We start from the raw sequence: 26,403 nt of genomic DNA on the forward strand, positions 1-26,403 counted from the left end.
GATCGTTCTGTCATGAAACGGGTCGGGAAGCAGGAAGTAGGAGCTCATTTGCGTAGACGTCCTCACACTTTAATTGAGAAAGAAAAGTTGTCCAAAACACAAACGGACCAGACCAAAAGACAAAACGGGTCAAACACGGGCAAAACTACAAACTAGGCATTTTCAGAATTAAACAGAACTTGCAGGAATCTCTCAGAATGTTACACCGAAGTGCAACAAAGTCCAACAAGTATAACCAAGCATAAACAAGTTTTCAACAACGATCTGGCAAATCGCAGTTCAAAAGGGCACGTTTAAGTACCCACAGAAGTAATCAGCCGGTGTCAAGGGGCGGTGCCAGCTGGGCGCCATGGCAACCGTGCGGAACCTGACAAAAAAAACAAAAAGGCAAAAATGTGTGGTTGCCGTCACTTTGAGTCTCTGTACTTTGTATTTTTCCTTATGCTTTTTCGACTTAATTTTCGGTTTCACTTAACAACACAGTGATATCTAGTGTTCAAATAATACACACTGGAGCTTTAATACATAATTATTTACAATAACATTTTGCTGATGACGGAAAATTAATCTAGCGTCATAATTTGGTTATTGTCTTCATCTTAAAATATGACAAGTATATTTACAAGGCGTTGCTGGGCATTCTACTTTGGCGAGGTTGTTGGAGCAGTGGTTTGTTAAAAAAGAGGGCAGAGAGGAACTTGGGAGTGCCGAAGAGCCACATGGCCACATGTACATGACGGCCCATATATATCAATTGTGCCTTGACATGAAACCCATCAAAAAACTCTCCCACGGGCCTAAAGTACAACTGTGTAAATGTTCACTCACAGGTAAATCAGGATTTAGAAATAAATTTAGACTGTATTTTAACTTTAGCAAATCAATTACATTTATTAATTTAAACTTATTGACCTTTTTAAGAGTGAAATGCTAAGTTTGTGTTTAAAACAATATATATTTATTGGGAGCATATCAAACATTATTATTTCTGAGTTTGAAGGTTTCAGCTGCGGACTTAACTTGTTTACTGTAACAATTATTTAATATTTTTGTAGGATTTTTGTAACAAATTTACTTTATTTTTATGCAACACATTTTTTATAGGGCAGCACGGCGGCGCAGTGGTTAGCGCTTGTGCGGCACAGTTCATGTCATGGGAACCTGTCGTGGGTTCAAATCCAGCTCCAGACTTCCTGTGCGGAGTTTGTATGTTCTCCCCGTGCTTGCATGGGTTTCCTCCGGGCACTCCGGTTTCCTCCCATGTTCCAAAAACATGCATTTCAGGTGATTTGGCCGGTCCAAATTGTCCCTAGGTGTGAATGAGCGAATGAGTTGTCTGTCCCTGTGTGCCCTGCGAACAGTTCAGGGTGTCCCCTGCCCACTGCCCGGAGATGGCTGGGATGGGCTCCAGCCCTCCTGCGACCCTAATGAGGATAAGCTGAGATGAGATGAGACATTTTTTATAGGTTCTGTTCAACTACAATTAGAAAATAATATTTTTGTTAAACATCAATTATATTATCAGTAGTTGTTAAACACAGTAGTCTTATTATTGATTATCAAATTTTCCCCGGTTCAAGCTTAAATGTTGAAGTCAACCCGATTGATTCATCAACACCATTTTATTGTATCAGGGTTTGTACAGATTCTTAAAATCCTTGACAATGCTTGAATTTTAATGTCGTGTTTTCAAGCAATGAAAACTGCTTGAATTTTTGGGGAAGTGCTTGTAAATGATTGACATTGTTGCCGTGTTTCTCAACAAGTCTTCACAAAAATTATGCAGACGCTGCTATCTGGTGGTTCGCTTGGCCAGTGCATTTTTTCCCTTGTGTATAACGGCAGCTGGTATTGGTTTGTATGGCATTGGCTTATGAAGCATTATCGCACCTTAGTGACAGGTGCATACTACACTATGCAGTATGTATTAGTGCAAGCATTACACAAGCAAGTATTGCAAAAAAATTAAGGTAGTGTTTCCCAGAGGTAAATTGGAATAGGAAGAACTGAAAATGTAAGCTACCTACACTATTACTGACATTTTTACCTATATGGGGAGAACACCTATATGGGGAGAGATTTGTCTCATATATACGTACAATTCAAATCTACAACTATATTGGTGATTTAGTCAAGACCTAAAAATGATATGTTTTTGGTTCTGAAAAATACAAGATTCGCACCAGATTTATTCTTTTGGTGGTACTTGAGAAAGTAGAAAATTGTCATTAAAGGGCCGTAAAATGTGATTCAATTTTTGGCAAATACTGTTGTATGGGCATCTAATGGTCTAAACACGTTATTTAGACCATTGCATGCCATATTTCGTTGTCACAATATGTTAACCCATTTTGTAACAATGACAATAAAGGTATATTCTATTCTATTCTATTCTATTGGGTGTTTATGAAATATGAGTTAAGAAGCAACAGCTGCCTGGTTTTACCTATCACTGGATATCACTTTTAGAGTTGGTGTCGAGGAATGATGATGATGTAAAAAATGAGGAGGTTTCTGCAAACACAGTTTACCTGCTTTCCGAAACAGCTTGATGTCTAATTTTCTTTTTCTCTAACTGTGTTTCCTATTTGACTTGGTTTGACTGTCTCTAAAATCTGAGCTAGCAGAGCTGGAGTAAGCGATTCAATATTACATTCCCCACCGTGATTTGCTCATTCCAGCTCTTATCTGTTGTAGTATTTGTTTTATGTTTTGCTTCCTTCAGGTGCTTCTCGGTGATGCCGATTTATATCACATTCATAATTTCTGTAAAATGCCGTCTTCACATTTAAGCTTTTAAATAAAGATAAAAGTAAAATTTAAAAGTTTTTAAATTACATGAAACATACAGTTGACCTCATGCGAAGATGGCAATACTGACAATAATTGCTTTTCGAGTAAACAGCTGAAAACTGCAACAAGAGTTGTACTTAATTAGTTTTATTTTGTGGAAACCAACAATTGATTGATACCACATACTGAGTTTATCAAAACAAGCACTAATAAGCTAATAATTAAATTAAAAAAAAAATACCGTGTAATAGTGGCCTCACTGTTTCAATAATTATCTTACCAGCATCTGATGACTTAGTAGGTAACATTAACGAAAACACATACTAAATATCAAAAGGATGTAGTATGTGATAATGGCCTCACAGTACGTCAGTACTACCATTATCGCATACTACGCATGTAAGTAGTTAAGGCCATTACTGCATGCCAAAAGTTCAATTACGGAATTTAGAATGTTAATAATCCCAATATCGAAATGTCAACAAAAATGTGAATAACTGAGACATTCCTACATTTTCTACATCCCATGCATAGAACCAAAAATCTAGTAAAAATTCAGTGGTGGCATTTTCGCGTTAGGTTAAAGAATACCTATTTTGAGAATACTCAAATCCCATTTTATTTCCATGTTAATAATATCACTTCAGAATGTTTTTTTGAAATTGTACATGATGGAAGCAAGTTGTTTGACTGAAGACACAGATCCAAACAGATTGGTGTCATTTGCACAGATGGTTATTGAATTTTTATCATTTACGGAAAACATTATTATGTAATACAAACGTTTCATTGCTTTTGACTAAGATATAATCACCCAATTAATCTTGTAAGATTTCCTTTTAAAAGTCTCGACTTTCAAGTTTCTCAAAGAAAAGGAAAGTCTAATTAAAAGTTTTCTGATCAACTATGCCTGCTAGTGTTTGCATATACAGCAGCTGCTACCACAGAAAGAATCAAAAAGCATATTATTCTTTTCTTGCCTTACTATTTATATCAGGAAAAAAATATTTTCAGGGGAAAAGAAAAACTGCACTGCTTTTGAACATCAACTGTTGATCAGTTGCTTCAGTGTGTATTTACTTTTGCTCTCTTCTTGTTATTGTCTTACAATCTCTGTAATTGTTTTTCTCTCTCTTCCCTTTCATTCATTCACATTTTACATCTTTTTTTCCTTACATATTTAACAAACATACCTACCTACTCATATTTGCCCTTTGTGCTTTTTACCAACTATATGTCTCTTTTCCTGGCCTAATCATTGTCATAATTTACACTGCACATGGCTTGAATATACTTTAAACAACCTGGTCATATTATCAACCCCGCATCAGACCCCATTGACCCATCTGAAGATGACCTTTTTCATCTCTTTGATAAATACCCCACTCCCATGCCAGACATCAGCACACCCATGATACCCCCCGTCGGGGTCCAAGCTGTGGCTCTTTCGTCGGACTCGGTCCGAGTATCTTGGGCTGACAATTCTATGACCAAGAACCAGAAATCATCTGAGGTCCGCTACTACTCTGTCAAGTGGAAAACCAGCTACTCCACCAGTGGCAAGTACAAGGTAAACAAATGTATTTCAAGAGTTGAAATTTTCCATTGCATCATGTAATGTTTTTTCATATTCTAGTTGTAGTGATCAAAACTGACTAGTAATCGTTTGCGGCTCAGCATATCTAAAAACATTACACATTTATGCACTGATTCCACACTGTCTGCCGAGGGACTAATAATTGACGATAGAAATTTGTGTTATTAGTCATACTTTCTGCAGGTTTTGATATGGTACAACAAAAGCTAAAGTGTCCAATTGCTGGGTTTGTAGTGTGGCAATGTTCTAAAACTGACTAACCATGGACCTCATTGTACCATCAATCAGGTGGTAGTTCTTGAAGGACGCTAGATTTTATACTCTTGTCCTGAATGTTCATTGAATTTCAGGTAACGAGAATGTTGGTAAAGTCAGATGAAAATTAACTTTTTTCTTGAGAGGTTTTTTTATTTGCAAGCTATTATGGACGCCATTGTGATATAGACAAGTCTACGATCTGCTAGTAATGTGCCAGTGACATTTTGAATCAAGCGTTTTATACTTTTTTCTGGGGCATTACAAAATGTCTACAGGAAACTGCAGCTGCAGTCTTCTGCTTGCCATCATTAGCATATGTTCCTGTTGTCAGCTTATTCTGTACCCTATGGGTTTTCCAAATAGCACGATATACTTTTTGAGCAGTCATTGTAAGGTTGAGAGTCACCACTGTGGTCTTGCTTCTTTGGACTTTTTGACTTGAAGTTGAGCTTCTTGAAATGAGTTTGAAATTGCAATATGCACAAAAACATCCTAGAGCACCTTTGACTATTATTACAAATATCCATTCATATTTTTGTAGCCTCCTATTTTCAAGAAGAATCCTGGAGCGTAACTGTTTTTGAATTGCCATTGGGAGATAGGCTGGGGTACATGCTAAACGGGGACAATTTAGGCTCAAAAAAGTATTTATGAATTAAAAATGGAGGAAGAAACCACGATAGAGAAAACCGAATCAGGCACATAATATTTGAGAAGTAAAAATTGTGAAACCAGTTGGCAGATGTGTCTGTCACCCGATGTGATCTAAGTAGGCTTAAAACGTTGCCTTTGATTTTCAGTCTGCAGACACCACAGCCCTCAGCCATACTGTGACTGGCCTCAAACCAAACACCATGTATGAGTTTGCCGTGATGGTGACAAAAGGTCGAAAATCTAGTACTTGGAGTATGACAGCGCACGCCACCACCTACGAAGCAGGTATGACACACAAATTCATGCTCAGATGAAAAGGTGGGAAAGATGTGCTTCCTCTGAAGAAGGAGGAACGTCTTTTCTTCCTCAGTGTAATTGTTTAACATCCGGGTTGTAAAACACGTAACGTGGAAAAATCACTACTTCACAACAAACTCTGTTTAGACCAGGTCTGACAAGTATAATGAAACTCAATTATCATTTATCACTGCAAACTAAAACAAAATATGCACTGAATAACAACTGAATAAATGGATACATAAACAAATCAAGTGATTACATAGTAAGAAGGGTATAAAAAAAAAAACGCTGGAGTTGAGCAGTTCTGTTGATGTTTTCATTTACTCATTGAATTGAATACCCTGGCCATTGTAAGTACAAACAAGGATGTATGGTTTCATAAATGCACAGTCAAACAGTTTTACAATTACTTTTGTAGTAGGGGGGGTAGGCTATGACAAAAACATAACTTTAGAGATAGGAATTTCCTTACCTAGCCCTCTGTCTAGACCGGGTCTGGCAAGTGCTATTAAATCTATGGACCTTCTTACTGCAAACTAGAGAGGATGAGGATTGTAATTTATGTAATTTCAATGACTCCAAGATTTGGTTATCAGTCCAAACATCTGGTATCAAACATCTGGAATGTTATTTATTTATTTTTTCGCTTTTTGAATGCTAACTGAACAGACCTCCAAGTTTCTGGGTGGTTGTTTGTGTTCTCATCATTCAAATGTTTAGCTTTTACCCCACCCTGAAGTTGCCCTCCGGAAATGTGATTAGTTGTAATGAGGATTAACACAAACCCAAGGACTTGTGTTAGTACACAATCCTGGAGCCACAACACTACCGCCCGTCCTCTACAACAATGAAACACAGAACTGACTGAAATCAAAATGTCAAGGTATCCCTTTCAGCGTGTTTACAATCATGTTTGTTGGATTTGTCACCCAATTAAGCGTCAACAGCATTACCCTGCCAGTTCCCTTGGGGCTGTGCTGGAATACATTGACATTCAGAAGGAGCAGATGGAACCAGTGTGCTCACTCACCGCAGTGGTCACGTCTTAGCAACAAATGGTCACAACTGCGTTTTTTGCATCTCATTTGACGTGTTCATATATGCTATTAGTGTGTGATAAAAACAGATTATGGACTAGTAAACGTAATGTTTATCTGCCATGATATTCAAATGTAACATTATTAAGCTTTTTTTTTTTTCAATAACCTGCTTATGTTGTGAATGCGATGACATTGCATGTGCATCATTTTACCGTTAGTTCCAATATTTCATTCACTCAGCTACATCATTCTGGGCATTTTCATCTGTGCTAACCTTTTTAACCTAGGCCGCATACACAATACTTAGAGATTGACTTTCGAATGGTCCAATTTTTGTCCCTGTACAAAAATTGTTGTGCACTGTACACAATTTGAAATGATCTTAAAAATATGCGGGGAAGACTTATAAGTTTCCTGTTTGCCTCTGTCATCTTTAGCTAGGTAAAGGCGTATCAATTCAGGTGCACCTTCACGCTCTCACCTCTGCCCGGCAGGCGGGACGCTGGAGGCCAGCCATTCTCCAAGCAGGGAAAGGGGCTAGAATTGTGCCTGACACTTACTCATTCACGCATAGACAAAGAAAGTAGCAAAGGGCGCTGGGAAGGAGAGAGGAAGAAGGAAGTGGACTGTTTGTGTGGAGTAGCGGCGCTTTGAGCAAATTGGTGAAGGAGCGAAGTATTAACCCTAGGTCAATTGTATTGAGCTGATACAAGTACTTGTTTAGTGTCAATAACATCAAAATTCGGATCAAACTGCCTACCCCTAATTAACAATTAATAACAATTACCATTAAGTGGCAGGAGACACATAACCACGTGATTATACCCATTATTGATTCATGTATGACTTCACACAAAGATTGATGTTGGTACATTTGTGAATCCGGTGTTTTAATTATTTAGGTCAAGCAGTATAAGGAATATGCAGTAAGTTATTTATTTACATTAATTGAAGTGATTTAATTTTATGTCTGAAATGCCTCATTATAATGATAACATTAAAATCACGGCAGGTAATGGAGATATACTGGACTGTCTCAGAAAATTAGAATATTGTGATAAAGTTCTTTATTTTCTGTAATGCAATTAAAAAACAAAAATGTCATACATTCTGGATTCATTACACATCAACTGAACTATTTCAAGCCTTTTATTATTTTAATATTGCTAAATTTGGCTTACAGCTTAAGAAAACTCAAAAATCCTATCTCAAAATATTAGAATATCATGAAAAAGTATACAAGTAGGCTATTCAACTAATCACCTGAATCATCTAATTAACTCGAAACACCTTGCGAGGTTTCCTGAGTCTTAAAAACACTCAGCTTGGTTCAGTAAACTAAATCACAAGTATGGGGAAGACTGCTGATCTGACTGCTGTCCAGAGGACCATCATTGATACCCTCCATCAGGAGGGTAAGACACAAAAAGAAATTTCTCAAAGAGCAGGCTGTTCACAGAGTGCAGTTTCAAAGCATATCCACAAAAAGTCTGTTGGAAGGGAAAAATGTGGCCGGAAACGCTGCACAACCAAGAGAGATGACCGCAGCCTTAACAAAATTGTGAAGAAGAGCCGCTTCCAGAATTTGGGGGAGCTTCAAAGACAGTGGGCTGAAGCTGGAGTCCAGGTATCAAAAGCCACAGTTCACAGACGTGTCCGGGAAATGGGCTGCAATAGCCGTATTCCCATGGTCAAGCCACTTCTGAACTCAAGACAACGGAAGAAGCGTCTGACTTGGGCTATGGAGAAGAAGCACTGGACAGTTGTAGAGTGGTCCAAAGTCCTCTTTTCAGACGAAAGCACGTTTTGCATTTCATTTGGAAGTCAAGGCGCCAGAGTCTGGAGAAAGGCTGGAGAGGAGCAAAATCCAAGTTGCTTGAAATCCAGTGCGAAGTTCCCACAGTCAGCAATGGTTTGGGGAGCCATGTCAGCTGCTGGTGTTGGTCCACTGTGTTTCATCAAGTCCAGAGTAAATGCAACTGTGTACCAAGAGATTTTAGAGCACTACATGCTTCCATCTGCTGAAAAGCTCTATGGAGATGAGGATTTCATTTTCCAGCATGATCTGGCACCTGCCCACAGTGCCAAAACCACCAGTAACTGGTGCACTGACCATGGCATCACTGTCCTTGATTGGCCTGCTAATTCCCCTGACCTGAACCCCATCGAGAATTTGTGGGGTATAGTTAAGAAGAAGATGAAAGACACCAGACCTACAAATGCAAATGAGCTGAAGGCCGCTATCGAAGCATCCTGGGCATCAATAACACCTCAGCAATGCCACAGGCTGATTGCCTCCATGCCACGCCGGATTGATGCAGTAATCCGTGCAAAAGGATTCCCAACCAAGTACTGAGTGCATCAATGGACATTTTCAAATGTTTGATTTAGTTTTGCTGTTATAAAATTATTTTTTTACTTGGTCTGAGGAAGTATTCTAATATTTTGAGATAGAATTTTGGAGTTTTTTTCAGCTGTAAGCCAAAATCAGCAATATTCAAATAATAAAAGGCTTGAAATAGTTCAGTTGATGTGTAATGAATCCAGAATGTATGACATTTTTGTTTTTTTAATTGCATTACAGAAAATAAAGAACTTTATCACAATATTCTGATTTTCTGAGACAGTCCAGTATATGTTTTAGACCAAACCTTTCACCAACACTATTGCATTGATGTTTAGACTAGTGGCATCGTTCTTTCATTCTTTATGTCAATTTTATTGGCTTTTTTATAATTATGATGTCAGGAACCCACTTGCAGTGTTGGTGAAAGCACAGTACAGAGAGACAGATGAGTCTCTTTTATGCAATTTCTAAACTATGTGTGTGACATAATTGCAAATAAGTAATTGAACAGGTGAGAAGATTGATGTTAATATTTGGTACAGTAGCCTTTTTTTGCTTGTTTCCTGCAGTCTTTCGCCAGGTTTGCACACACTGCAGGAGGGATATTGGCCCACTCTTCCACACAGATCTACTCTAGATCAGTCAGGTATCTGGGCTGTCGCTGAGTTTGAGCTCCCTCCAAATATTTTCGATTGGGTTTGGGTCTGGAGACTGGCTAGAACCTTGATATGCTTCTTCCTTTGGTTTTCCTGGCTGTGTGCTTCGGGTTATTTTCGTGTTGGCAGACCCAGCCACCACCCATCTTCAATGCTCTGACTGAGGGAATGGTAAATGGTCTGCATTTATATAGCGCTTTTCAAGTCAATGAAGACCTCTCAAAGAGCTTTTCAATGTGCTTCACACTTACTCATTCACACACACACTCAAACACCAATAGCGGCCATGCAGCCATGCAAGGCGCCGACCTGCTCATTGGGGTCATAAAGGATTCAGTGTCTTTCCCAAGGACACTTCGACATATAACTCAGAGGAGCCAGGAATCGAAGCTGCGATCACTTGATCCCAAGACGAGCGCTCTACCTCCTGAGCTAATACCGCCCCAAGGAAGGAGATTGTACCCCAAAATCTCACAATACACGGCCCCAGTTATCTTCTCTTTAATGCAGTGCACTCGACTTGTCCCATGTGCAGAAAAACACCCCCAAAGCACCCCCATGGTTCACAGTAGGGAACTGTGAACCATGGATTGTACTCTTCATTCTTCTTCCTTCAAACACGCTTAGTGAAATTATGACCAAAACGTTCTATTGTGGTCTCATCTGACCACAAAACCCTCTCCCATGACTCCTCTGTATCATCCAAATGGTCATATGCAAACTTAAGACGGGCCTTGAACATGTACTGCTCAGTAGCCTAGATGGTAAGGCGCCCGCTTTGAGACTGGGAGGTCGGTGGTTCGCGCCCCGGCTGAGTCATTCCTAAGACTTAAAAAGTGGTCGGCGGCGCCCTCTGTTGGCTGCGGCTGCATCGGCTCGCTACAACGGGTCAGGTGCAATCGACATTTCGTTCTGTGTACATTGTTACACAGAATGACAATACAAGGAAATTATTATTATTATTATTATTATTATTAAGAAGGGGAACCTTTCATGCCATGCATGATTTCAAATCATGACGTCTTAGTGTATTGCCTACAGTAACCTTGGAAATGGTGGTCCCAGCTCGTTTCAGGTCATTGACCTGCTCCTGTCATGTAGTTCCGGGCTGATTCGTCACTTTTTTTGGAAACATTGAGACCCCATGAGGTAAAATCTTGCATGGGGCTCTACTCCGATTGAGATTCATCGTCATGTTTAGCTTCTTTTGTTTTCTAATGATTGCCCCACCAGTGGACTTTTTTTTCACCAAGCTGCTTGGCAATTGCTCCGTAGCCCTTTCCAGCCTTGTGGAGGTGTACAATTTTGTCCCCGGTGTCTTTGGAAAGCTCTTTGGTGTTCGCCATGTTACAAGTTGAATTCTTACTGATTGTATGCGGTGGAAAGGTGTCTTTATGCAGCTAACAACCTCAAACAGGTCCATCTGATTTAGGATGATACATGGAATGCAGGTGGACTTCTAATTGGTGGACTGACAGGTCTTTCAGGGTCAGAGTTCTATATGATACACGGGTGTTCAAATACTCATTTGCAGCTGTATCACACAAATCAATTGATAAGAAATCATGCATTGTCATTTCTTGATTTTTATTTTTGGTTTATCTCTCTTACAGTGGACATGCACCCACGATGAAAATTTCAGACCCCCCCATGCTTTCTAAGTGGGAGAGAACAAAATAGCAGGGTGTTCAAATACTTTTTTTCTTCACTGTATATACATACTGTATATAAACAGAGAGGGAGAGCGAGAGTACAAACATTTTACAATATTTTAAATGATCCCAAAATATATAAAATCATAGAAAAAAGTATATGTTGACAGGTATGCATACCCTTCGTGTGAACTTTGCCTGGATTTTACTCTGATGAAGACATCCAACCCTCATTGGGCTTCATAAATTATGAACATGAATATATGTGGTCATTAAGACATGGCTTGCTCTGTCACCTTCATACTTTATGACGACTGACATGCTAATGTGAGTGGTGAGTGCAGTGGGATACGGCTATTGACCTCATTTCCAGGGTCTTCTAACTAACATATGTAAAAGCCTGATGAGTGTATTTCGACATGTAAATGTTTCATGATGGATTAATACTGAGATGCTGTAATCCAATACAAAGCAACATATTTTTTCTTTTAATTTTTAGCAGTAAAAATAACATGCAGATGGTTTATTTCAAATTAGATATTTTATTAGCCAGGCCCTTCATTTATTATATAACATAATCATTGTTTGAACAATAAGCACAACTTTATTAACCATCCTTTTAATTTGCATTTTTGAAAATACTCGTTGGTAAACAAAAATCTTTACCTATGTTTTATAAAATGAGGCTCACCAAGAGGAGGCTGACATGATGCTTGCTGCTAAGGGTACACCTAAAAACCAAAAATCTTTTGAAAGGGAGGGCAAAAAAATGAGAGAAAAAATAGTGCAGTTTGCTTGCTTTGAGTGTCCGCAGATTCTAACCTTCCTTGTGGTTTGTAGCACCCATTTTCGGTTGCACAACGCAATACAGCGACATTTAGTGGTTGAATAATATGATTTGTCTCTTTGAGAATCTTTGTAATTTTTAAATGAAGAATGACAGAATCATCTTTCATGGAATCCCAGTGAAAAAAGAAGTTATAAAAAACGGCTTTTCTCTTACAATTAATATAATAAATGCATTAGTTAATGGCACAAAGTTATGAATGCCTGGGCCTTAACTAAAAATTCTCTCTTTAATTTGAATTCATTAATCAAGTGAAATTTTCTGTGAAGCGTGGAATTTATAATTGTGAAAGCCATTTCATCTTACTTGATCTCATCCTTTTTTCATGCTCTGCTGGCAGCCCCAAGCTCTGCTCCCAAAGATTTGACAGTGATCAGTCGGGAGGGACGACCACGAGCAATTTTAATCAGCTGGCAACCGCCGATGGAGGCGAATGGGCGGATCACAGGTGAGTGTTCAAGATAACATTACAAATGGTTATTCCGTCTACGAGGAGCGATTATTGGATTCTTATTTTAATTCATCTACTGCAAGTTATGACATGACAGGCTTCACATCAGTATCAACACTGATAGAGGGTAAATTGTTGAGTGTAGTGTGTGTCTACACACACATATCTTTAGGGACAGTATCCTCTGTTTTATAAAGCAATTATATATTATCACATTATATAAAGATATGTTTTGACCACTAGCAGTGTTGAGAATAACGCTGCTATAAATAATGCCGTTACGTAACGGCATTATTTTTTTGTAACAGGGTAATCCAACTAATTATTTTCCGCCGTTGCAATGTCCTTACAGTTGATGCCTTTTAATGCCGTGTGTTACATACATTCCTATGCGTTTTACGTACATATTGTCTGTTTTAGTGCATGCATTTATGTAAGTTTTGCATGTTTATGTACATTCTTGATTGTGTTTACGTACAATCTTGTGTGTTTTCATTTATGTTATATTTTTTGTGTGTGTTCACGAACATTTTTGTGCATGTTTACATATGTTTTTGTGTGTATTTATGTACGTTTTGCGTGTGTTTACGTGCTTGCATTTATGTACATTTTTGCGTATTTTATGTTTGTGTTAGGTCTTTACATAATTTTTACTGTGTAGTTACTTACGTTTTTGTGTGTGTTTACGTACAATTTTGAGTGTGTTTACGTATGTTTTTGTGTGTTTAAGTATGTTTTTGTGCATGCTTATGTATGTTTTTGTGTGATTTTATGTAAGTTTTCGTTTGGTGTTTACGTGCAGGCATTAACGTTTTCATGCGTGTTTACATACATGCTGATTGTTTTTTTTATTGTTTTGTTTACGGTATATATCTTTTGCTCCTCAAGTGTAGGATAAATCTGTTGCTGATGAGGTGCAATACATTTTGCAAAATTTTATAAAACAGCTACCTGCCTGTTCTTTTCTATTCAACTGCCTCAAGTACTGCTCACAAAATTTCAACCTTTGTTGAAAGTAACGAAACCAGTTTCTTTCCCTGGTAACTACCGTAAATTCCGGACTATAAGCCGCTACTTTTTTCCCTAACGTTCAACTCTGCGGCTTATTCAGTGATGCGGCCAATTTATGTAATTTTTCTAACTGCCGCCAGCGGCGCTCGAGTTCAAGGCACATGACGCAACTTACAAGCTAAACGCAAAATCGAGCAGTCCGATAAAGAAGGAAACAGAGCTACTGCACACAAAGTTTACCTTGCGAGCGTGTTACTAGCGTGTTTTTGAATAAGGGAGCGTGGGACGACCTCTATATGACAAAGTCTCTTTCCCATACTGAAGGAGGACAACTTTGATGATGTCAGTTATAGAGGGGAAGATGAGAACGGTTAACCGTGATTTCAGCATGTACGGAATGTTTTTTTTTTTGACAGACCCGTTAACTGCATTGCGAGCGTGTTGTTAGTAGCGTTTTGCTACCCTTCACAGGCATGGTTTGGGATGAAAGTTATAATATTATTATTAAAGCTTTGAAAACTCTCTCGGTGTACCGTCTTTCTTTGTAAATATGTGTAACCATGTATAATATGTATTTGCAACTGTATATTTTTGTAATGTACCGTATTTTCCGAACTATAAGGCACACCGGGTTATAGGGCGCACCCCGAAAAAATAGTTTTTGGTCCTATTTTTGACATACATAAGACGCACCGGATTATAAGGCGCTACAATGGGAACGTCGACAAAACAGTCAGATAGTTCAGTCCAACTTATTACCCTCTTAACATTCCGAAAGCTTGCAAAGACGCAAATAGGTGTCGAGAACACGTGCGGATGCGGTGTCCGTACGATGTCACTCAAATGCATCGTTCCATCAATCGGAAGGTTAAAGTCTTGGGATTCAAGAAATGCCAACCATTCCTTAATATCTATTTTCTTTTTCGCTCGCAACTTTACTGTGCATATGACAATAAGGAGCGCCATAGCTCCAGAGCAAGTTTAACGGGTGGAGAGGTACAACTTTTTTGGCCATGGAAAGCATCTTCCTCTGTTTGGCAGTCAGAATGCAGAACACAATGCACAATGAAAATCCACGGAGTAGCAAAACCGTGATAATGAAATTTCGATACATCAAGGGGTTACTGTATTTTAAAAAACAAAACAACATGTGCTCCTTTTGGAAATGACAAACTTTTACTAAAACAGAAATCTTAAGCAATCATTAGAGCAGTTTATTCATGCACAAGGACATAGTCTCACTTCAAAACAAAGCAGCCATAGACTAAAATACTAGCCTTGAGTCAGGCAATTTTTGTTGTCTAAATTAGATTTTTTTTTTTAATCAAAAGCGATATGCTTTTTTTAAAGGGTAAAGAGCGCTAGTCTAATGTTTGAAGCGGTTGTGTTGGCAGGCATGCTTTGAGTATTTAACAAAAAAACATTTTTATAGAATAGTTTATGTATTTTTGCTTATTATTTAAATCAACATTGTTTTTTGTAATAGATGCATTTTTTTACCACTAGAAGGCGTTGCACACTGTCCCTTTAAACAATGAAAGCATTGCAATATATTGACTAGATATGTATAAAATAGATGTATGCAAAGTTCAAATCAGTTTTAACATAAACTACAATTTGTAATGGAATAGCCTAAAATTGTTGTACATACCCCGATTAATTGTCATTATGAAATTGTAACTACTCATTATAATATCATTTTGTAAATCACCCATCAAGCATTTTGGGGTATTTTATTTTTTAGATCTATAAAACAATACTAGAAAGACTGCATAATGGAGCTAAAATATTTCAAGGTTTTATAAATAGGGCTGATGTTGAATGAAATCGTTTTTTGGTGTCCTTGATAAGAACATAGTGAACATTGTACTCCTGGATGAATATTCAATGAAGACACAAAAGAAAAAAAATAAGAATACAAAGTAGTGCTTGGAGACTGGCCTGTGTTGTAATAGTAGTGCACCGTAGCAATAGTGCAATGAAAAGTACTGCAGCAGTAAAAAAATCCAGAATTAGTAAATAAGCTATGAGTGAATGCAAATGGCAAGATATATATTTTTCACAGTTTTAGAATAGAATAGAATAGAATAGAATAGAACCTTGTTTAAGGTGGTGATAGCCCAGGGGGGAAAAAACTGTCTCGGAGTCTGCTAATTCTTGTTTTAAGGGTCCCTGTAGCTCCTACAGAGGACAACAGGTGAAAATGGTGGCCAGGGTAAGAGGAGTCGTTTATAATGTTCATTCATTATGAAATAAGTTAAAATACAGCCTCTGTCTTGGGTCAATGAGTTTCTGGCGATTATAAACATTATTAACCAAGCATGTATCCAAACAGAGAAGATAAAAAAGATAGAGATCTGAAAAAATAGACAACAAGCTGAAGAGCCATTAGCCGATCCACCTGTATCTGTAACATATATATTATTTATATTTGTGCGCAAAAATTGCGGCATGTTATATTTGCTTAAGTATTGTAGTTAGGGGCAAGGTATGTTGTAGACACAACCTCTAAAACCTAGAACTGTAAGATAAACTGTCATTGTAATTTATGGTTTTAGATCTGTTTTAAACCTGATGTGTCATCCCAACATTGCAGGTTATATCCTGTACTATACCCTGGACAAAAACATGCCAATAGATGACTGGGTAATGGAAACGATCAGCGGCGACCGGCTGACTCATCAAGTTGTTGATCTCAACCTCGACACAGTGTATTACTTCCGGATCCAAGCCAAGAACGCCAAAGGAGTTGGTCCACTTTCCGAACCTATCCACTTTAGGACAGCCAAAGGTTTGTAGAAAACAAGCTATCATGGTCCATAAACAAGAAAAAAATGTTTGTTTTGCCATCACGTAGTGGACAACACAATGGTATACTATGTATGATTTGTGTGAATAATAGAATACAAATCAAGATAACATAACTATAATTCCTACACTGTATCTCCCTAAAAAAAATAAACAACCATCACTAAGATCATTTACCCGGTATGTCAGGAGCTCTCTCAGGATGGAGCGGCAGCATGATGAAGATGAGATTAGTACAATAAAGCAGTTGTCCTTTATCAGGGCAGTGTTCGTCACACGTAAAGGCGGGTAGCGAGGCAATAGTATCCATAGCAAGAGAGCCGAACAAGCCTTACCAGGTAGACAGGCGAAAGGTTCTGAGAGCCATTGAGTGCAAGCAGCGAAGTTGACTGTCCATAAAGTTAATCAGGCGGTTCTCTTGTCTGGGGGGTAAGGCAGGGGTTTGGTACACAGAGTAGACAAGAGCGCTGTGACAGAGGTGCTTGGAACATGACAAAAGCGTGGCAAAAGACTAGCATGGAACCAAGGGGATCGATCTTTAGATTAGGACACGTGGAAATAATGTGTCAAGGGAAACGCAAGGTTAATTTAACTTTGTGCTTTGTGCATAAGTAAAACTAGCATTAACATACCCTCATCATGGAACATGTGTCAATAGAAAGGGGAAGGCTAACTACCGTATTGGGAATAATTGTATGAGTCTGTTTATTTGTAAACGTAAATAATGTGGCGAAACGAAGGCATTACAAGAAGCAACGTCCAACGAAGCAGAAACGTTTAAGGGGGATTCCCATTCATCCGTCGGCATTGTTGTGGGTTTTGGGGTAAATATTTTGCATGGTTGGATTCTATTAACTCAAACATTTTCGGCTTTAGAGTTTTCGGGTATCTTGTTTCAGACTGATCGTAATGTTTCTCTGAGGAGTTTATTCTGAATTGGTCGTCATCTCTTGAATGCCAAGAGTTTAAGCTTTTCAATGATATGTTGAATGAAGTACTTCGGTGACTGGTGACATAGTAGAGTCACATATTTGTTTATTAAGAGTCCGGCGGTCCATTGGCAGGCCGTTAGAAGGTTATGGGGTTTCGTATGTTATTAAAACTTTTTCTGTGGACCTTCTAACAGTCAGGTGCAACTTATGAGTGTACAGAATGTTTTTTTCCCTTTAAAAATGTAATGGGTGCAGCTTATGAACAGGTCCGCCTTATAGTCCGAATTTTACGGTACATAAGTTTGAATGTTGAATGCATTGTACATTATTATATTTAAACGTTCTCAAAGTTTTGAGGCAGAGCATTTCACAACCTGATGTGTGTGGTGTGGTTTACATTTAACGGTTTAAAAAATACACACTTCTAATACAAACCTTGTTTTACAACAAAAGTCAAGAGAATCAAACCAAAATAATCTGCAACGTAATAAAAATAAAAATACTGTATGACATTGTCAATAAAACAACTAAAATACCCTCCATTCCACAATATTTTGAAAAAAAGTCAATAATATGTATGTCAGTCACTCACTCAGGCATAAACTTTATAGTTGCATAGGGTGCTTGGTAAGAGAGAGAGGGGACTATGCTACTGCTGCAGAATTGCGCTGGGAATTGGATCGGGGATTTAAGCATCGACCCAAGGACAATGGTATCCAAGTACTTGCTTCGTATCGATAATGTTGAAATGTTGATTTATCTGCCAAGCCCTAATTTACTTATCCCAAAATATTTTGTTAGTTCAGGGTACAATGTTGGAAAAGACACAAAAACACAGGTTGACTATCACTGGCTTCGATAATGTCTTACTCCATATACAGCATCTCACCTTTTTTAATTCAATAAATTGATGGTATTTGTGTGCCCAAAAGTTGTTTTCTTTCGTAAAAATGTATTCTGCCCTTGTAAGTAATACCTTGTCCTGCAGGTCCAGAAATTAAGCAACTTATGGTATTATAAGTTTGGTGTATACCATGTATGGTACATTGAAAAATGTTGCCCTGACATAATTAAGATGTGATTTATCACAGTGCCTAGTCTATAATAATTCTTCTAAATAGGCTTACATAGTATTTTCTTCTCCAGCTACTGCAGTTTCCCTCTTGGGCAGAAAACATCTGTGTCATTAATATATACTTTAAGTATTAAATATGTGGAATATGTACAATATAGACAAATACCGTACTAATATTGTACATTGTCGGTTGCCACAGGTAACAGTGTTAACATGCAGGGCGTAGGGCTTCAACTTACGTTTATTTAAAGAGTCGACTAGTCACCGACTATTAAAATGAAAAGTCAAATGATCGGATGATACATTGTTTTCTAACATTTTTCATGGAGTTCATTTAATTACGCAGCAAATGATAATGGGTTACAATGAAAAATACGTCTTACACTAACCTACAGTCGATCTGTAAGAAAATTAAAGATAAAAAAAAAATCCCGAGCTAAATCCCGAGGCGTAGTACTTGGTCAGTCATGACATAAATCCACAAATAAACCTCTGTCCATTTTTAGGGACAAGCAAAAAAAGAATAACTAAAATCAAGTAAACATGGTGTATCCTTGTATACCGAGAACAGGTCGATAATGAGCTGTAGAAGAGTAAAAAAAAAAAAAACAAATAGTACATGCAGTTCCTGAAGTACATTCATTGGTCAACTGCAAAGGCAGTAAAATAAAACTTTGATTGTCAAAAGTTTTAAATCAAACAGTTTTATCAGCTGCCTTTTGTCTTATTTACAATGTTAATACAAAGCTGGAAACAATGATTTAAGGTGTATATATTCAAGTTGTAAACATGGACAAAATACAGGTTTAGAATCAACATGAAGCTCTGGCTATGTTAATCAGTTTATTCATATTAAAAAAAGTCAGCATATCAACATGGTTTTGTGTGAGACGTGCTCTCATATTTCTGCATGCATTTATCTGTCAAATACATTCTTCAGCCACAGTCTCGCATAGCACTCGAGTTCTATTTTGTAAGGAAATGTATGCGCAAAAGGAATGCATGTTATAAAAACCGCATTGGCTTGAATGTCACTTGAATTTTTCCGAGGCGAGTCAGACTGTGCTTCGTTAAATTGTCCGACGGACTTTCTTTTTATATTTTTTAGCATCACTGATGTACTGCTACGATATGCAAGGTCTGCTTAGCAAATTTCGCAAACAGTCTTTTTATCCGCCGTGTGCATGCTAAAATGCTCCAAACTTTAGGTACACGTACTTGATGTTGACCCTGTCATTTACGTATGTTACCGCTCAAGATACACACACTATTGTGCATAAGCGTCTTTCAGCCGAGATTATAATTATTTAAGGTGCTTAACTTGTCAGCCATTTGTACTTACCGATTTTTGTCGACAACGTCGACTATTCGTTGCAGCCTTAGCAGGGAGTCAAAGGACTGAGATCAGAATCGGGGGTTTTGTGACCAGTCTGAATAATCAGTTTTGCATGACTAGTGACAAGCAGTAAATGCAAAGGGCATTTGGGAATAAACTAATTAGAAGAACCATGGATAGGTAACATTATTACACAAATAAGCATTTCCATTTGGGAGAAAAACCATGTGTCCGTTTTTTTTAAATGTTTTTGTTTTTGCTTTTTTTCTTAAAAATGCCAACAGTCCAAGTACTTTTATTTTTAAAATGGCGCTCTTTTGTATTAAAAGATTATTTGACGCTCTCCAGACAATAAAATACAAAAAATATGTTTCATAGTATTATGCTAAACACTATGCGTTTGTTTTCTTTCAGTGGAACACCCGGACAAAATGGCCAACGATCAAGGTAGGTCAGTTTGGAAAAAAAATACCACAGGATTACAACAAGGGGGAGTAGAAAAGAAAAATGTCATACAACAAATTTTTAAAAAATAATTTGAGAAGATGAAAGCAATAATAAAAGAATACACAAAACTCTGAAAAGCTTTTATTTTCCGAAACAGGGCAATAAAAAAACATTGATGTAAACTTTTTTGTTACTGTTAATACTGGAAGAAGCTGTAATTAGCTCTAAATTAATGTATTATTGAAACTGAATTAAAATGTGTTCATACTGAGGAAGCTTTTTCAGCGTTTCAACAATTTATTTCATCGCTATAGCAGCAAGTTTAAACACATAACCATGAGTAAAATAAGGTATTGTATATACTTTTCAGCCACTTACACTTAATTAATTGATTACTTTTTGGACTATGGGCTTTGTTAACCGGATGGAAAGTTTTTATTTTGCCAGGTTCCCATTGAATCAGCTGTCATTACCATTGGCTAATATTGGTGAATGAATAAAATGCATAAAGCCCGAGCTGCAGCTATTATTATTCATATGCTCTAGTTAGATGAATTCAACTGGCATTGGCATCTATTAAATCCACGATTTTTTTTCAACCTTCAACACATATAAAATACATTTTCCTATACGCGTGCCCTTTAGATATGCACCAAAATTATCAATAGTGATTGCTAGATTTATTTTTAACCAAGGACCACCATAAAAATGAACAAAAAGAAAGATAAAAAGAAAATAAATAGCGCAAAACTACATTTTGTAAAGTGCTATTACAGATTTAAGTCCAGGTTCCCCATTGTTAAATGACCATAGAAGTCAGTCGGTTATTTGCTACCATGTCAAGTAAAGATACCTTTAAAAAGGCTGGTATTGACACCCATGCCACTATCTGCTAAACTGCTAAAGGTAGTCGCCAATTTGTAATATGTATAAATATTTCTGTTTCACCCTTCCAGGTCGAGGATTAGACCATGGTTACTGGCCATCTGACAGCAACCTGATTGACAGGAGCATGAACGGTAAAAGGCTTGTAGATGTATGGATGTCATTTTGTTTGTTTAGAATCTATTTGCATTGTTTTGTTTTTTATGTTTATTGTAAAACTCTTATGGGGATAATTCGTATAAAATCATATTACTGAGTATTTGCTTTTGTCAGGAACGTCCTCGGGGTGGTCCAGTAGCAAAATGGAGAAAAACTGATTAGTACAGCGCACTGCGGTCTTTGGGCAGGTTTCAGTACATAGGAAGTCAGGTAGCGAGGCAACAATTGTGGTCCAAGATGTAGGCCAGGGGTTAGTGTTCCAATAAACCCAAACATACAAGAAACTATAAAATTGATATATCATTTAGGAATATAGTCACATTTTACTCGCAAGAATCATTTTTACTTGTGCACAAAATACATTCTTTTTTTTTTTGTTTTTTTTCAAGAAGATTATATTTACTCGGTTGCACAGATAATCCGTGCGTTTCAGTTCCATCAAGAAATTATTTTATATGCCCATCGAAGTAATGTTGAAAGTTGAGCTTGTCCTACAGTATTTCTGGCATAAAGTTGTATTCTATTGAGGGCTAAAAATGTCTGTTTGACAGAAACAGGGATGTTTTTCATCAGTATCATACTCGATTGTGATACATTTGTTATCACCCCTTAGCCAATTGAAGATTTTGAAACAGCTGACGTTTTTACCACCTCGAAGTCTGATTGGCTAAACCAACTTTAGCATCACAACATCCCGTGATTCAGATATTTTTAGGCCTGCATTGAAGAACGTGCATGCCCTGACAGCCCACCTCTGATATCTGGATGGATCTGCCCTCCTTTAGTACACTTTTAAATTACTTTAATGAAGGCCAGTGAATGTAACCTGTAATATTTTTACTAAAACTGCAGTTTTTTTTCCATTTGTTTAGATTTGTGTGCATTTCTGTTTCTGGAGACAAATATGTTTTTGGTGGTTTTGCCACGGGCAATGATAAATCCATTTTACCTGGGCCCTCCCACGCTGAAAGGCCATCAGTTCGCTGAGGGCAAAGGCTCATTGCTGAGGTTGCCCATATTTCATTTTTTCCTAAATCGTCATTGTGTTTTTCTTGCTTGGATTCCTTTCACTGTCTACCAGCTGAGAGATTTATCTCCAACCGTTTCCATCAGGTCACGGCAATGCCACAGTCACTGTGATTTAACCTGTTGTGTCTAAATGTAGGCTTGTTTGAAGACTTCTCAGCGGCACAGTGTCCTGCCTAAGGACAGGAAGAAAAACTGATCGCTTTAACACAATTTTTATTCAGTGTGCGTGGGAGCTTTTTACTGCCAGCACCATTAACTAATACATTTTAGAATCCATCACCCTTAAGGTTGATGAATAAATCTGCTCATTATCATTTTTATTTAAAGGAATCATGTCCTGAGTTTGAATTTAAATTACCTTTACTTTTAAGACTAAGGGCACCTAAAGAATCTAAAAGTAGCTTCATAGTTATAATGAATGTAGTACATGCCTTTTTCTTATTACGTGCCGTGTAGTATGGTAACACAAAATAGGCTCTGAATTAAAGTGTCTTTATGGTCATTGATAACAAGATAGTGAACATTCTTTGCAAGGAGGTTAGACATTGTATTACATAATAAACATGTAATAGAGACTTAAAAGAGGAAAATAGATTAAAAAAATGTCGGGATGATAAAAATTGGACAAGGTAGTGCTTTGAGACTGGCCTAAATTGTTATGGTCCAATGAAAAATAGTACATCTTGATACTAGCGCAATGAAAAGTAGTGCAATGACATTTAGCATCAACAAAAATTCCCAAATAATTGCCGCATGTATATTTTTCAGTTTTATTCGCTTCTTTTGGGCAGTGATTTCCTCGCATAAGAAACTGTCTCTGAGGTTGTTAAGGGACCTGTAGCACCTATCAGAAGGCAACAGGTCAGAGAGATGGTAGCCGGGGTGAGAAGAGTAATTTATAATGTCCTTCAGACTGGGAAGAGAGCAGCAAATTATTTTCTGGACTGTGTTGATTACTCTCTGTATGTTCTTTTAGTTTTTGAAATGTTTTTTTCTGGGCTTAAATTTGGATAACTAAAAGCAATCCACTCACCCACATTCACTTTCAGAGTCACTTTCCGTGCAACTGCTTGGAAATGTTGCTTATTTTTTTCATTTTTATTTTTTGCAAAAGCTTGAACAAAAGTGCCAGCTGACACATTGCCCATGCATTTAGAATCTGTCCAACTTGGTAGCAAACTTAAATTTTTCGAAAACGAAATTCACAAAACAACACAAAGAAATATATCAATTTACTACATGTTATTGCTTTAAGTGTCGAATAAAATGAACAATAGCAAGACTTGAAGAGCAGAAAGTGATGAAAACTTCAGGACCTGAGAGTTGTAGCGCTCTCCCATTTGCTTCAGTTGTTAGATGTGATGGATTGTGCTTTTCATTGGGAGAGACAAGTGACTTTAGATAGACGGCAGGTTCAGGGAGAGAGCGAATGAGGTAAAACCATCGCTTTCTTCTGTCTCTCAGTCATGTATTTTTCAGTCCGATAATTAATGTGTCTGTTTTTTCCTGTCCGATAATTCAGCGCCTCATTGCAGTATGTTTTTAGTCTTTGTTTTCCTGCTGATACACTCTTGATCTTACTCAGCAATATAATCTTATGCTTTTTCATCTTTCCCCCAACATTTGTGTGTTTTGCTTTTGCTACCTTTTATACTGTGAGAGTGTGCATTTAACAGATGAATAGTTCTTAACTCTCCATTTCTTTTGTTAAGTTGGGTTGGGGTTGGTGATTTATATAAAACAATAATAATTGAAATACCTGCATTTTTTTTCCTGATTTGAACTTTTTCCTTTTTGTTTAACTATTGAGAAAAATTAATAACATGACAAATCAAGTGAATGATAGGAACTAAAAATGAGAAGATTGCTTAAAGGGAATGTGATAAAATAAAATAAAAAACTGAATGTTCTTGTTCTTTTGGATTTTTTTTCCAATCGTGTTTCCCCCTTATTTTGTATTTAATTTGAATAATACAAATGAAAGAATTTCTAATATGCCATTAAAGAAAATGGATATAATTTCTCTTGTTCTACTTGGATAAAAGTTAAAATAATAGTACTAATGATATTTCAAATTTTGGTCATTACCACCATTACTTTAGTATTTTATCAAATTCTCCAATGTTTTGTTTTTATTATTTTTCATGCATTATCCCCTTACTGTTTTTGTCATAGTAACAAAATCAATATCTACAACATAAAATTATCCATGATTTTTTTTTTTTTTATATTGATTTATATTCCTCCCTCCTCTCTTCAGAGTCTCCCATCGGCCAAATGCATCCACCACACGGCAGTGCTACCCCGCAAAGCAATAGTAACCTTTTGGTCATCATTGTGGTCTCTGTGGGGGCCATCACCGTGGTGGTCGTAGTTATTGTGGCCCTCATGTGTACACGGCGTTCCTCTGCCCAGCAGCGCAAGTAAGACATTTACTTCATTTTTGAGACGTCAACACAAACATCTGTGAACGTTAAACAGCAGATGGCAGATTATAGGCCTGTTTGCTTTGTATAATGTATTTTATTTGGACTCCAAAAACAACAATAAAATACATTAAGTTTCAGCACAAAGGTTGATTTGAAACGTTATTGTTTTCTATTAATGTTCTTGTTGATTTGATTTCAATGTTATTTCATCAATTTGTCAAAATAAAAAGGTCATCCATTAAACTGAAGGAAAACGGACAGAAAGAAGACAAATGTTACTTTCTTTTTAATTGAGCAAAAGGGCTCAAAATCTGACAACAAATATTTTAAAATGAGACACATACTTATATTGCAGTTTTGACTGTGACCTAATAAGGTGGGGGTAAAATGAAAACACAAAAGGGAATTGCTTATATTTACAGACACAGCATGCTAACTGTTAAAATAAACTAAATGTTATTGGTGAATGACAGATTGTCCTGCAAATGGCAGTACTAGTATTTTGAAACCATACCCCGCAGATTTGGTTGATACGGGTTGCTCTATCTCCAGCAGCATTTTTAGGAAATGTTTAAATATTCAACACAAATGTGACTATTAACTATTATCGCTGGACTATAAGGCACAGCTAAAAAATAAAAATTGGCCAGAAAAGTGTACCTCACGCCACGGGGTGCCTTGTATACTGTAGAATGTAGTAGATAATATATTAAACACATACGGCAATTGTAAATTTCCGTTACTACCTGTGGTATACTATTGTATTTGTGCATCAATCAGACAAATACCATCGCTTAAAATTGTATGCAATATGATTCGTATGGTGGTAAATACACAGACACTTTACACTAGATCACCAGTTGTGCCAATGACATACAAAAAGGCAATAGAGCTCATCTCTTTATCGCACTTGTTTTACTCACGGGGTCAGAAACCTTGATTGGCATAGATGATATTGTTATCCATTCTGATTAAACAATCTCTCCACTTATTCACCAATGAATAGAGAACCTTTCAACAAAAAACTTTACAAACTCTTAACTGCAACATTATCGACACACAGGTGAAGAAGTGTAGGGATTGTTTAACCAATCATTATACAGAACGAAATGCACTATGCAAATAAGTATTTCTGGCACCGTGAGTAAAATAGTGTGATAATGAGATAAAATCTAATGGCTTTTTATGGATCATCTTTACCACAGGTGGCCCAGTGGATAAGTGTCGGGATATTCTCTTCCACAACTTGGATTCGACTCCCATTGCATACGATATTTTCTAATTATGGTCAGCAACACTGTTTGACTGATCAATCCTTGCACTAATATTCAAGGTTATACATAAACAAACACAATAGATCTAATTATCAGAATTACATTTTAGTAGGATTTGTTTGTTTGTTTTTATAATTTCCAGAAAAAGAGCAAGCCATAGTGCTAATAAAAGGAAGGGCAGCCAGAAAGACCTACGACCTCCTGATCTCTGGATCCATCATGAGGAGATGGAGATGAAAAACATTGAGAAAGCTGCCAGTGTGGCCCCGTCTGGGCACAATTCCCCCATCCAATCCTGCCAGGACCTTCCTCAGGTTACCCACAGTCAATCAGAAAGCCAGATGGGCAGCAAGAGTAGCCACTCAGGTACAATGTTACATGTCTTTTACAAATTGCACCTGTCGTATTTCTAGCCATTATTCT

At 37.3% G+C, this 26,403-nt stretch overlaps 1 protein-coding gene across 3 annotated transcripts in view; it reads left to right on the forward strand.

Moving 5' to 3' along the window:
• dcc (DCC netrin 1 receptor) overlaps window positions 1-26,403 on the forward strand; it is a 409,358-nt gene that overhangs the window by 310,758 nt on the left and 72,197 nt on the right. For all 3 annotated transcript variants that reach the window (XM_088355706.1, XM_088355707.1, XM_088355708.1), the window contains exons 17-24: window positions 4,125-4,363; window positions 5,449-5,587; window positions 12,485-12,592; window positions 16,203-16,397; window positions 20,172-20,204; window positions 21,161-21,223; window positions 24,538-24,700; window positions 26,123-26,346. In XM_088355706.1, the coding sequence (XP_088211832.1) occupies window positions 4,125-4,363; window positions 5,449-5,587; window positions 12,485-12,592; window positions 16,203-16,397; window positions 20,172-20,204; window positions 21,161-21,223; window positions 24,538-24,700; window positions 26,123-26,346 (1,164 nt within the window). The remainder of the gene's footprint in view (window positions 1-4,124; window positions 4,364-5,448; window positions 5,588-12,484; window positions 12,593-16,202; window positions 16,398-20,171; window positions 20,205-21,160; window positions 21,224-24,537; window positions 24,701-26,122; window positions 26,347-26,403) is intronic.

The sequence above is a fragment of the Urocampus carinirostris genome, chromosome 16 (assembly GCF_059441175.1).
Source record: "Urocampus carinirostris isolate Australia breed hairy pipefish chromosome 16, RoL_Ucar_1.0, whole genome shotgun sequence".
Lineage (NCBI taxonomy): Eukaryota > Metazoa > Chordata > Actinopteri > Syngnathiformes > Syngnathidae > Urocampus > Urocampus carinirostris.